The sequence below is a fragment of the Ascaphus truei genome, chromosome 12 (genome assembly GCF_040206685.1).
Source record: "Ascaphus truei isolate aAscTru1 chromosome 12, aAscTru1.hap1, whole genome shotgun sequence".
NCBI classification, from domain to species: domain Eukaryota; kingdom Metazoa; phylum Chordata; class Amphibia; order Anura; family Ascaphidae; genus Ascaphus; species Ascaphus truei.
Window position 1 is genome coordinate 48,540,737 of NC_134494.1, and position 12,669 is coordinate 48,553,405.

Below are 12,669 nucleotides of genomic sequence, written 5' to 3' on the forward strand. Positions count from 1 at the left end.
TTTCATACACACAGCTGCTATTATTTTTATTTATTCTTTGTGCATCTATGTGGCACAGTGGAAATTTTGATAAATAAAACTCATTGATATATCACCTCTCCTATATATTGTTACCATAAAAAACTTGTTGGCATAGGTGAAATGTAACGGTACTAAGTGGTATATATATATATATATATATATATATATATATATATATATATATATATATATATATATATATATATATCGTTTTCCCCTTCCTATTCTGATAGCATAAACATTGTTGAAATATTTGTGAAATACAGTGCAAAAAGGCTAGACCAAATATTGAATAAATATAGGTCTCTTACAGTATATATTAGGAGCAGTGGCACAGCTTTTTCGAGCCACTTGACCAGTGGATATACTGTAGGTCATTGTTATGAAGGAAACCTTACACTGACCCGTGGGGTTCATTTTTTTAATCCTGTCTTTGTCCAGTTTATTTAGGTGAGCAGCTACCAACCTTATTTTATTGTATAGCATATAAAAAAATAAGACATACCGACGACTTTTTACAAGTCAACACAGATACCCTTACTGTACATTACTCATTTATTGTAATCCTTATTGTTAATTAATTATTAACAAGTAAATACTTTTAGTGTAAAAGGGATGCTGGTTTTGGCAAATTAACATATTTTCCCCAGATGCCTAAATGGTCCGAAAACAGCATCAGCGATGGGATTAGAATATTTTCTACATGGCATTTGCAGCTTTAATAAATAGAGCAGATTAGATTGCAATAAAAGTATCCTTTCCCTCAATAATACAACAGGAGAAACATTGTATTATAGAATCCCGACACATGTATTCTAAGAAGGAGCGGCTCAGTGAGTAAAGACACTGACTGGTACTGAGTGTGAAGCAGGGGAGCCTGGGAGAAGGAGCGGCTCAGTGAGTAAAGACACTGACTGGTACTGAGTGTGAAGCAGGGGAACCTGGGAGAAGGAGCGGCTCAGTGAGTAAAGACACTGACTGGCACTGAGTGTGAAGCAGGGGAGCCTGGGAGAAGGAGCGGCTCAGTGAGTAAAGACACTGACTGGCACTGAGTGTGAAGCAGGGGAACCTGGGAGAAGGAGCGGCTCAGTGAGTAAAGACACTGACTGGCACTGAGTGTGAAGCAGGGGAACCTGGGAGAAGGAGCGGCTCAGTGAGTAAAGACACTGACTGGCACTGAGTGTGAGGCAGGGGAACCTGGGAGAAGGAGCGGCTCAGTGAGTAAAGACACTGACTGGCACTGAGTGTGAAGCAGGGGAACCTGGTAGAGGGAGCGGCTCAGTGAGTAAAGACACTGACTGGCACTGAGTGTGAAGCAGGGGAACCTGGGAGAAGGAGCGGCTCAGTGAGTAAAGACACTGACTGGCACTGAGTGTGAAGCAGGGGAACCTGGGAGAAGGAGCGGCTCAGTGAGTAAAGACACTGACTGGCACTGAGTGTGAGGCAGGGGAACCTGGGAGAAGGAGCGGCTCAGTGAGTAAAGACACTGACTGGCACTGAGTGTGAAGCAGGGGAACCTGGGAGAGGGAGCGGCTCAGTGAGTAAAGACACTGACTGGCACTGAGAGTGAAGCAGGGGAACCTGGGAGAAGGAGCGGCTCAGTGAGTAAAGACACTGACTGGCACTGAGTGTGAAGCAGGGGAACCTGGGAGAGGGAGCGGCTCAGTGAGTAAAGACACTGACTGGCACTGAGTGTGAAGCAGGGGAACCTGGGAGAGGGAGCGGCTCAGTGAGTAAAGACACTGACTGGCACTGAGTGGGAAGCAGGGGAGCCTGGGAGAAGGAGCGGCTCAGTGAGTAAAGACACTGACTGGCACTGAGTGGGAAGCAGGGGAGCCTGGGAGAAGGAGCGGCTCAGTGAGACACTGACTGGCACTGAGTGTGAAGCAGGGGAGCCTGGGAGAAGGAGCGGCTCAGTGAGTACAGACACTGACTGGCACTGAGTGTGAAGCAGGGGACCTGGGAGAAGGAGCGGCTCAGTGAGTAAAGACACTGACTGGCACTGAGTGTGAAGCAGGGGAACCTGGGAGAAGGAGCGGCTCAGTGAGTAAAGACACTGACTGGCACTGAGTGGGAAGCAGGGGAGCCTGGGAGAAGGAGCGGCTCAGTGAGTAAAGACACTGACTGGCACTGAGTGGGAAGCAGGGGAGCCTGGGAGAAGGAGCGGCTCAGTGAGACACTGACTGGCACTGAGTGTGAAGCAGGGGAGCCTGGGAGAAGGAGCGGCTCAGTGAGTACAGACACTGACTGGCACTGAGTGTGAAGCAGGGGACCTGGGAGAAGGAGCGGCTCAGTGAGTAAAGACACTGACTGGCACTGAGTGTGAAGCAGGGGAACCTGGGAGAAGGAGCGGCTCAGTGAGTAAAGACACTGACTGGCACTGAGGGTGAAGCAGGGGAGCCTGGGAGAAGGAGCGGCTCAGTGAGTAAAGACACTGACTGGCACTGAGTGTGAAGCAGGAGAACCTGGGAGAAGGAGCGGCTCAGTGAGTAAAGACACTGACTGGCACTGAATGTGAAGCAGGGGAGCCTGGGAGAAGGAGCGGCTCAGTGAGTAAAGACACTGAGTGTGAAGCAGGGGAACCTGGGAGAAGGAGCGGCTCAGTGAGTAAAGACACTGACTGGCACTGAGTGTGAAGCAGGGGAACCTGGGAGAAGGAGCGGCTCAGTGAGTAAAGACACTGACTGGCACTGAGTGTGAGGCAGGGGAACCTGGGAGAAGGAGCGGCTCAGTGAGTAAAGACACTGACTGTCACTGAGTGTGAAGCAGGGGAACCTGGGAGAGGGAGCGGCTCAGTGAGTAAAGACACTGACTGGCACTGAGAGTGAAGCAGGGGAGCCTGGGAGAAGGAGCGGCTCAGTGAGTACAGACACTGACTGGCACTGAGTGTGAAGCAGGGGACCTGGGAGAAGGAGCGGCTCAGTGAGTAAAGACACTGACTGGCACTGAGTGTGAAGCAGGGGAACCTGGGAGAAGGAGCGGCTCAGTGAGTAAAGACACTGACTGGCACTGAGTGTGAAGCAGGGGAACCTGGGAGAAGGAGCGGCTCAGTGAGTAAAGACACTGACTGGTACTGAGTGTGAAGCAGGGGAGCCTGGGAGAAGGAGCGGCTCAGTGAGTAAAGACACTGACTGGCACTGAGTGTGAAGCAGGGGAGCCTGGGAGAAGGAGCGGCTCAGTGAGTAAAGACACTGACTGGCACTGAGTGGGAAGCAGGGGAGCCTGGGAGAAGGAGCGGCTCAGTGAGACACTGACTAGCACTGAGTGTGAAGCAGGGGAGCCTGGGAGAAGGAGCGGCTCAGTGAGTACAGACACTGACTGGCACTGAGTGTGAAGCAGGGGACCTGGGAGAAGGAGCGGCTCAGTGAGTAAAGACACTGACTGGCACTGAGTGTGAAGCAGGGGAACCTGGGAGAAGGAGCGGCTCAGTGAGTAAAGACACTGACTGGCACTGAGTGTGAAGCAGGGGAGCCTGGGAGAAGGAGCGGCTCAGTGAGTAAAGATACTGACTGGCACTGAGTGTGAAGCAGGGGAGCCTGGGAGAAGGAGCGGCTCAGTGAGTAAAGACACTGACTGGCACTGAGTGTGAAGCAGGGGAGCCTGGGAGAAGGAGCGGCTCAGTGAGTAAAGATACTGACTGGCACTGAGTGTGAAGCAGGGGAGCCTGGGAGAAGGAGCGGCTCAGTGAGTAAAGACACTGACTGGCACTGAGTGTGAAGCAGGGGAACCTGGGAGAAGGAGCGGCTCAGTGAGTAAAGACACTGACTGGCACTGAGTGTGAAGCAGGGGAGCCTGGGAGAAGGAGCGGCTCAGTGAGTAAAGATACTGACTGGCACTGAGTGTGAAGCAGGGGAGCCTGGGAGAAGGAGCGGCTCAGTGAGTAAAGACACTGACTGGCACTGAGTGTGAAGCAGGGGAGCCTGGAAGAAGGAGCGGCTCAGTGAGTAAAGACACTGACTGGCACTGAGTGTGAAGCAGGGGAGCCTGGGAGAAGGAGCAGCTCAGTGAGTAAAGACTGGCACTGAGTGTGAAGCAGGGGAACCTGGGAGAAGGAGCGGCTCAGTGAGTAAAGACACTGACTGGCACTGAGTGTGAAGCAGGGGAGCCTGGGAGAAGGAGCGGCTCAGTGAGTAAAGACACTGAGTGGTACTGAGTGTGAAGCAGGGAGAACCTGGGAGAAGGAGCGGCTCAGTGAGTAAAGACACTGACTGGTACTGAGTGTGAAGCAGGGGAACCTGGGAGAAGGAGCGGCTCAGTGAGTAAAGACACTGACTGGTACTGAGTGTGAAGCAGGGGAACCTGGGAGAAGGAGCGGCTCAGTGAGTAAAGACATTGACTGGCACTGAGTGTGAAGCAGGGGAACCTGGGAGAAGGAGCGGCTCAGTGAGTAAAGACACTGACTGGCACTGAGTGTGAAGCAGGGGAACCTGGGAGAAGGAGCGGCTTAGTGAGTAAAGACTGGTACTGAGTTTGAAGCAGGGGAACCTGGTTCAATTCCCGGAGTCGGCTCCTTGTGACCTTGTCATGTCACTTTAATTCCCTGTGCCTCAGGCACCAAAAAAAATAAACTGCAAACTCCATGGTAGAGCGCTACATAAAACTAGCAGCACTATACAAGAAAATGCTTATATTTATTATAAGACAGAGGTGGTGAACCTTCTTCGTTTCAAACTTACTACTAAACGGACCCCCTACATCCATTTTAAACAAACAGCCAACTCTAAAGTAAATAAATGGCAAAAGTAAAGATGGGTAATAAAAACATTCAAATATTACAAACATCTTTTATTTAAAAAAAAAAAAAAAAAAAAGAAAAAAAACTTAAAATCCTAATTAAAAAAAAAAGAATAATGTGAATTTAAAATATCTCAATGTGATTTCTGAACTTGCATTTCAGTTCCCAGTTTCTCCATATTGGGACTGATGTCCGAGGTTGATAACAGAAGCAGAATGCGCCCAAATGAGCGTCTGTCAATGCAGATCTGTACTCGCTGTATTTTGAACAAAGTTCACTGCTAAAAACGTCGGCTCACAAAACAAATATGGGGAATAAATTACATTTAATTGTAATTATTTAAACTAGTTATTAAAACTAATGTGATTTATGTTTTGTTTTTAATTAAAGTTATTCAAATTGTGTTCAATTTTCAAAATTTATGTTAATATTTATGAGTTTCCCGGTCATGTTTTTTAATTTTAAGGATTTGGTATGGCTCCTTAATCGATTTTTCAGTTGCTCAATAACGTGAGTCATTCCACATGCCAACGTGGCCCGTGGGCCACAGATTGGCCACCCCTGTTCTAAGACATGTATATTAGAAGTGACTCTTACTCACTAGAGATGGACACATTTTTGGCTCCAATTTTAACCCGGTGCGGATTAGCCAGATCCTCTCAGCTGCGCATTAGTCGTAAAAAGGCAGATTCTTTTTCTTTTTTTTCCCTATTGGTCCGATCCGATATAAACACGTTCTGTGGACCGGGTTAACGTTAAATCAGACGTTGGATTTTATTAAATCTGTCTATGCTGCTCGAATAACCAATCGGCGTGGGCTATAGTTGCTAAAATCGGAACTCGGATTTCAACGTGCGGATCGGATTTTGTCTGACAAGCTCTGGGAAATCCGGGAAGGGGATTTAGAGCAGGAAGGGGATTTAGAGCGGGAAGGGGATTTAGAGCAGAAAGGGGATTTAGACCAGGAAGGGGATGTAGACCAGGAAGGGGATATAGACCAGGAAGGGTATTCAGACCGGGAAGGGGATTTAGACCAGGAAGGGGATTTAGACCAGGAAGGGGATTTAGACCAGGAAGGGGATATAGACCGGGAAGGGGATTTAGACCGGGAAGGGGATTTAGACCGGGAAGGGGATTCAGACCGGGAAGGGGATTTAGACCAGGAAGGGTATTCAGACCGGGAAGGGGATTTAGACCAGGAAGGGGATTTAGACCAGGAAGGGGATTTAGACCAGGAAGGGGATATAGACCGGGAAGGGGATTTAGACCGGGAAGGGGATTTAGACCGGGAAGGGGATTCAGACCGGGAAGGGGATTTAGACCAAGAAGGGGATTCAGACCAGGAAGGGGATTTAGACCAGGAAGGGGATTTAGACCAGGAAGGGGATTTAGACCGGGAAGTGGATTTAGACCGGGAAGGGGATTTAGACCAAGAAGGGGATTTAGACCAGGAAGGGGAATCAGACCGGGAAGGGGATTCACACCAGGAAGGGGATTTACACCGGGAAGGGGATTTAGACCGGGAAGGGGATTTAGACCGGGAAGGGGATTTAGACCGGGAAGGGGATTTAGACCGGGAAGGGGATTTAGACCAGGAAGGGGATTTAGACCAGGAAGGGGATTCAGACCAGGAAGGGGATTCAGACTAGGAAGGGGATTTAGACCAGGAAGGGGATTTAGACCAGGAAGGGTATTCAGACCGGGAAGGGGATTTAGACCAGGAAGGGGATTTAGACCAGGAAGGGGATTTAGACCAGGAAGGGGATTTAGACCAGGAAGGGGATTTAGACCGGGAAGGGGATTTAGACCGGGAAGGGGATTTAGACCGGGAAGGGGATTTAGACCGGGAAGGGGATTTAGACCGGGAAGGGGATTTAGACCGGGAAGGGGATTTAGACCGGGAAGGGGATTTAGACCGGGAAGTGGATTTAGACCGGGAAGGGGATTTAGACCAAGAAGGGGATTTAGACCAGGAAGGGGATTCAGACCGGGAAGGGGATTCACACCGGGAAGGGGATTTACACCGGGAAGGGGATTTAGACCAGGAAGGGGATTTAGACCAGGAAGGGGATTTAGACCAGGAAGGGGATTTAGACCGGGAAGGGGATTTAGACCGGGAAGTGGATTTAGACCGGGAAGGGGATTTAGACCAAGAAGGGGATTTAGACCGGGAAGGGGATTCAGACCGGGAAGGGGATTCACACCGGGAAGGGGATTTACACCGGGAAGGGGATTTACACCGGGAAGGGGATTTAGACCGGGAAGGGGATTTAGACCAGGAAGGGGATTCAGAACAGGAAGGGGATTAAGACCAGGAAGGGGACTTAGACCAGGAAGGGGATTTAGACCAGGAAGGGGATTTAGACCGGGAAGGGGATTCAGACCGGGAAGGGGATTTAGACCATGAAGGGATTTAGACCAGGAAGGGGATTTAGACCAAGAAGGGGATTTAGACCGGGAAGGGGATTCAGACCAGGAAGGGGATTTAGTCCAGGAAGGGGATTTAGACCAAGAAGGGGATTTAGACCAGGAAGGGGATTTAGACCAGGAAGGGGATTCAGACCGGGAAGGGAATTCACACCGGGAAGGGGATTTACACCGGGAAGGGGATTTAGACCGGGAAGGGGATTTAGATCGGGAAGGGGATTTAGACCGGGGAGGGGATTTAGACCAGGAAGGGGATTTAGACCAGGAAGGGGATTCAGACCAGGAAGGGGATTCAGACCAGGAAGGGGATTTAGACCAGGAAGGGGATTTAGACCAGGAAGGGGATTTAGACCAGGAAGGGGATTCAGACCAGGAAGGGGATTTAGACCATGAAGGGATTTAGACCAGGAAGGGGATTTAGACCAAGAAGGGGATTTAGACCGGGAAGGGGATTCAGACCAGGAAGGGGATTTAGTCCAGGAAGGGGATTTAGACCAAGAAGGGGATTTAGACCAGGAAGGGGATTTAGACCGGGAAGGGGATTTAGACCAGGAAGGGGATTTAGACTGGAAATGGGATTCAGACAAGGAAGGGGATTCAGACAAGGAAGGGGATTCAGACCGGGAAGGGGATTCAGACCAGGAAGGGGATTTAGACCGGGAAGGGGATTTATACCAGGAAGGGGATTGAGACCGGGAAAGGGATTTAGACCGGGAAAGGGATTTAGACCGGGAAAGGGATTCAGACCAGGAAGGGGATTCAGACCAGTCCTCTCATCTCTACACTTCACATCACAATAACCAAAACTTCCGGCGAAGCCCATGGTGAGTTATGCGCAAAATGTCTTTCAAATATCTGTTTAAACACTGACAGTGAGATTTCTGCCTTTCTGAAATAGATTCCTGAAGAAGATAATTGTGACTTTGCTGCTCGTTAGTGATGCTTTCGGAAAGACAAGTGCAATCCCGGTCTGTTCATTGAGGTTAACGGGGATTATTCCAAACTACTTCAAAGAAGGAGACATACTCCTAGGAGGAGTCATGCAGTTGTACTACACACGAGTAGATGTGTCTAGCAACATATATCCACCTTCAGTTTCTCTATGTGAAAAGTAAGTATTATTTTATCCTATCTTCATTTATCAGTCAACATGTTTAAAATGACTGCATTGTGTAGATATTGGTCCTTTATTAAACATATTGAATGAGGCTTAATGTAAAAACCCAGGCTTACAATGTCAGTAGTGTAACACTATATAACAATGTGTGGGTCTGTAAAGCTACTGCATTTGTTCATGTGTGCGCGTGCACTTGCCAAATTGTGTACAGTATATCATTGAATGTATGCAACTGTCTTTTTAAACTCTGTGGGGTCTATGCAGTAAGCGACAAAAAAGCACTTTCGGCAGGGTTTTGAATCTGCCATTTTTTGGGTGATTTGCTCTGACGTTATGTAGTAAGGCCCGAATACCTGTGAGAGCAACCTTTCTCGAAATGGTGGGGAGACGGTCTGCCTGCCGAAAAGGGCTCCCTGGCGATATCATACATTTTTATTCATAGGGTAGGTGTTCAGGGGGTCTCCGGAGTTGAACCGCGTTTGTTTCATGTCTGGGGACCCCCTGCTGCCCGAGATACAAGCCCCGTTATGGGTTGCCTGTATCCCTCTGCTTTTAAATATCCCGATCATGTGACCCTGCTATGTAAACAAAGCAGAGAGATACCGGCACCCCATAACGGGGCATGTATCTCGGGAAGTAGGGTGTCCCCGGACCTGAAACCAAAGCGGTTCCGCTCCGGAGACCCCCTGCACATCTACACTAGAGTCAAAACACACATATCAATAAATAATAATTCATTACCGTAGCGGCTATCCACTAATGAAGCTGCATTAATGTCATTTTTATTAATATTATGCGGGTGTGTGTGTGTTGTGTATTGCAATGTGTATTGGAGCAATTGTCCCAAATGTGTCGCCGCCATTTTTATTGCGTCCACATCGCGTGACGTGTGACATATAAACAATGGGATACCGGCACCCGATGCCCCATACCGGGGCCTGTAATTCGGGAAGCAGGGGGTCCTCGTGGCTGAAATCAATGAGGTTCAGCTCAGGAGACCCCCTGCTCCCGCACACTATTAATAAAAATACATTAAAGCAGCTTCATTACCAGAGCGGCTATTCGCTAAGGCAATGAAGGGATTAAGGCACAATAGCATGTTTATTGGGGACAATTGCCTCCAATAAACATTGCAATACACAACACATCCACCCCCTGTGCCCCCAACAAACCTTATACCCCCCTAACATACATAACATATCTTAATTGTTTGGGGATGCACAGGAATGATACTACAGGCCGGCGGTGGCCCTCGGGTGGTCCCGCAGGTGTCCGGAGGTCCACGCTTGCCTGCGGTACCAATTCTGTGCCCCCCAAAAATAATTTAAAAATGCATAAATATTTAAAATAAATATATCCCCCCCCCCAAGGTTGTGGTGTCCCTGGTTCTTCCTTGCAGGTGTCCCCGTGGGTTCGCAAGTGGTACCCGTGGGTGTCCGGGGTTCCTCAGGTGGTCTCCATAGGTCCCTGCAGACCTGTACCTCTGTTTGTAAAAAAAATAAAACATGTCCTACATTTAAATATATGATATGTATTGTATTTTTTATTTTTTATTTATCTGGACAATATTCACATATATTTTTTATATATTTTTTATTTTTATTTTTTAGCATAGACTATCATTCACATTTATCATATTTGTGTTATAATAGATTTAGGTGGCGCCATATCTTTTTCTTTTCCTTCTTCCTATATATAGATATGCATGATGAAGCCACTGTACAAATGAATGGGTGAAGGGTGGGGGTAGTTGCCTGGGAAGGGTGCTTAGGCCTTGTGGGTGGGTATCGGGGCAGGGTGGGTTAACCCCTTAATTGCTTTCGCGGTTATTAACCAATAAGGTTTGGGGACATTAGAATGTATTTTCTATGCATTTTTGTGGCAACGGAGGACACCTGCTGTATCCTGACATCCATCCTATTCCTGTGGTAAGTAGAACAGTTTTTATTTACTTTATTTATGCTGGTCAATGTTGTGTTTAATAATGGGCAAATAATCTATTATCCATATCTGGATAATAGTTATTTGGCACATTACTGTGTTTGGTGGTGGAGGGGGGTGGGGTATTGATTTATTTAAATGTAGGATAAGTTTTATTTTTTTTACATACAGGGTTGGTACCTTAGGTCTGCGGGGACCTACTGCTGCGACACACTTTATTCGAGCAAATACCCAGTATGTACCTGGCAGATACCTGGAATGTGCCGCTCCTCACCTCTGACAAGCCCCGTTGCATTTGCCTTCCCAGCCATGGTTCATGCCTGGCTGACGGGCGGCTGATCTGTTAAATGATAATGATTAGGATTTAATAGGCTGCAATGCTTCGCGTGTCTACCAGATGGCATAAATTCATGAATTGTAATGCAGTATATATATATATACTGTGCAGTATTGCAGCCAGCGGGAATAAAATGCTTCAATCCCTGCCTGGAAAATAACGCAATGCACTCGGGCAGAAAACAGTCACAAACCTCAATACACCCGAGTATACCCGAATTCGTGGGACTAGCCGAGCTCGAATAAAGTGTGTCGCCAGTGTATGGAGACCACCTGAGGACCCCCGAACACCAACAGGTACCACCTGTGGACCCACGGGGGCCACCTGTGGGGAAGAACCGGGGGCACCACAGCTGACCACCTGAGGGCCCCCAGACCCCCATGGGAACCACCCGAGGGCCTCAGAGACCTGTGGCGTTGACATGGGGACCCCCAGACACTCGCGGGCCCACCCGTGGACCCCATTGTGGCCCACAGTGACCCGCGGGGACCACCTGGAGGCTCATGGCACCAAGAGGGGACCACCTGGAGACCCCCAGACCCTGCGGGCACCACCCTCTGGTGCACTGTGGGGCCTGCAGACACCCGAGACCACCAGGGACTACCATAGGCCTGGTGTATTAACCCTATATGTAAAATAATAAATCATGTTTTTATGGGGGGGCGGACAGGGGGTGGGTGGGTTATGTATTAATGTAATTAAATATGGTAATGTTTATCGTGGGGCCTAGGAGTTAGGTTGTGGAGCTATTCTCTGTAGTGTTTTTATTGTGGGTAGTGGGGGGGGGGTTCTAGGGGTATTGTCCCCAAGGGTGGGTGGGTAGGCCTCCCAGGTGGGTAGTGGGTGAGGGTGGTTAGGCCTCATGGGTGGGTCGTGGGGAGGGTGGTTAGGCCTCACGGGTTGGTAGTGGGGGAGGTTGGTTAGGCCTCATGGGTGGGTAGTGGGGGAGGGTGTGTTAACCCCTTAATTACTCTAGCGGTTAATAACTGTGTGTTTAAGGGGTTAGGGGACATTATATTGGCTCTTTTTATTCTTGTATATTTATTGCAGCACCAGAGAGCAGGGACTGGATGAGGATTAGGTGTTACGATTGTGCTCACCACAAGCCTGGGCCGGACCGCGTGGCTGAGGTTGGGTTATGAAATCACCGACCGTAGACCGCGCAGACTGGTCCGGATTGCGAAGTTTATAGTCAAACAGGCCGGGGTCAGGACAGGAAAGGACAGAGTAGTCATTGGACGAGCCAGTGTTGGGAGAGGAGATATCCGGGTTGTCGTAGTCCAAGCAGGGAGTCGGCAACAGGAAATCAAGCAGGTCCTCCTGCTTCAGCGTAATCGCTGCAGGTCGGGAATGGGGTTTGCGCGAGTGGCGTCCATGGCCCATGGCACCGGTCTAGGAGAGGGAAGACTGACCAGAGTGGGTACACAGCCAGGCAACACTGGTAAACCAGTGCTTCATCGGAGGAGTACGAGCTGGCCTCTGCGAAGGAGAAAGAGCAGCAGGCCACGGGGTGAAAACAGCAACCTCTGCAAGAGGTGTATGCAGCAGGATGCAGGGACCAGTGCTGGCAAACCAATGCTTCAGCACAGGAGTCCGGGACAGGTCTCTGCGTGGGGTGTAGCAGCAGACCTCAGGAACACAGGAACTCAGGCCTCTGCGTAGATAGTAACAGCAGGCCTCTGGAAAAAAGGCCTCTGCGTGGAGAGTAGCAGCAGAAAGGTTAGTACACAAGGAGACTAGCCAAGAGGCTTGTGGCTGAACACAGTAACGTCCAGAGAAGGATTTATGCTCTGCACTGAATCAGTGCCAAAGCCCAGCAGTGAGCCAATGACAGGAGGGAGGTGTGTGAGAATTCCTCCAATGACGGAGCACTGGCTAGGGCAGCAGAGATAGCTAGCACAGGTGTTTATATATTGCCAGAGGGAGTATTGTATTGTATTGTATGTCTTTATTTATATAGCGCCATTAATGTACATAGCGCTTCACAGTAGTAAAACACGTGGTAATCAAATAAATAACAGATAATATAAATAACAGATCACGCGAATAAGTGCTTCAAACATAAAAGTAACATTAAGGAAGAGGAGTCCC

At 49.0% G+C, this 12,669-nt stretch overlaps 1 protein-coding gene across 1 annotated transcript in view; it reads left to right on the forward strand.

Annotated features, from left to right (window-relative positions):
• Positions 1-8,090: 8,090 nt before the first annotated feature.
• LOC142464235 (vomeronasal type-2 receptor 26-like) overlaps positions 8,091-12,669 on the forward strand; it is a 55,904-nt gene continuing 51,325 nt past the window's right edge. The window contains exon 1 of the mRNA XM_075567641.1: positions 8,091-8,294. Within this exon, the coding sequence (XP_075423756.1) occupies positions 8,224-8,294 (71 nt within the window). The 5' untranslated portion in view covers positions 8,091-8,223. The remainder of the gene's footprint in view (positions 8,295-12,669) is intronic.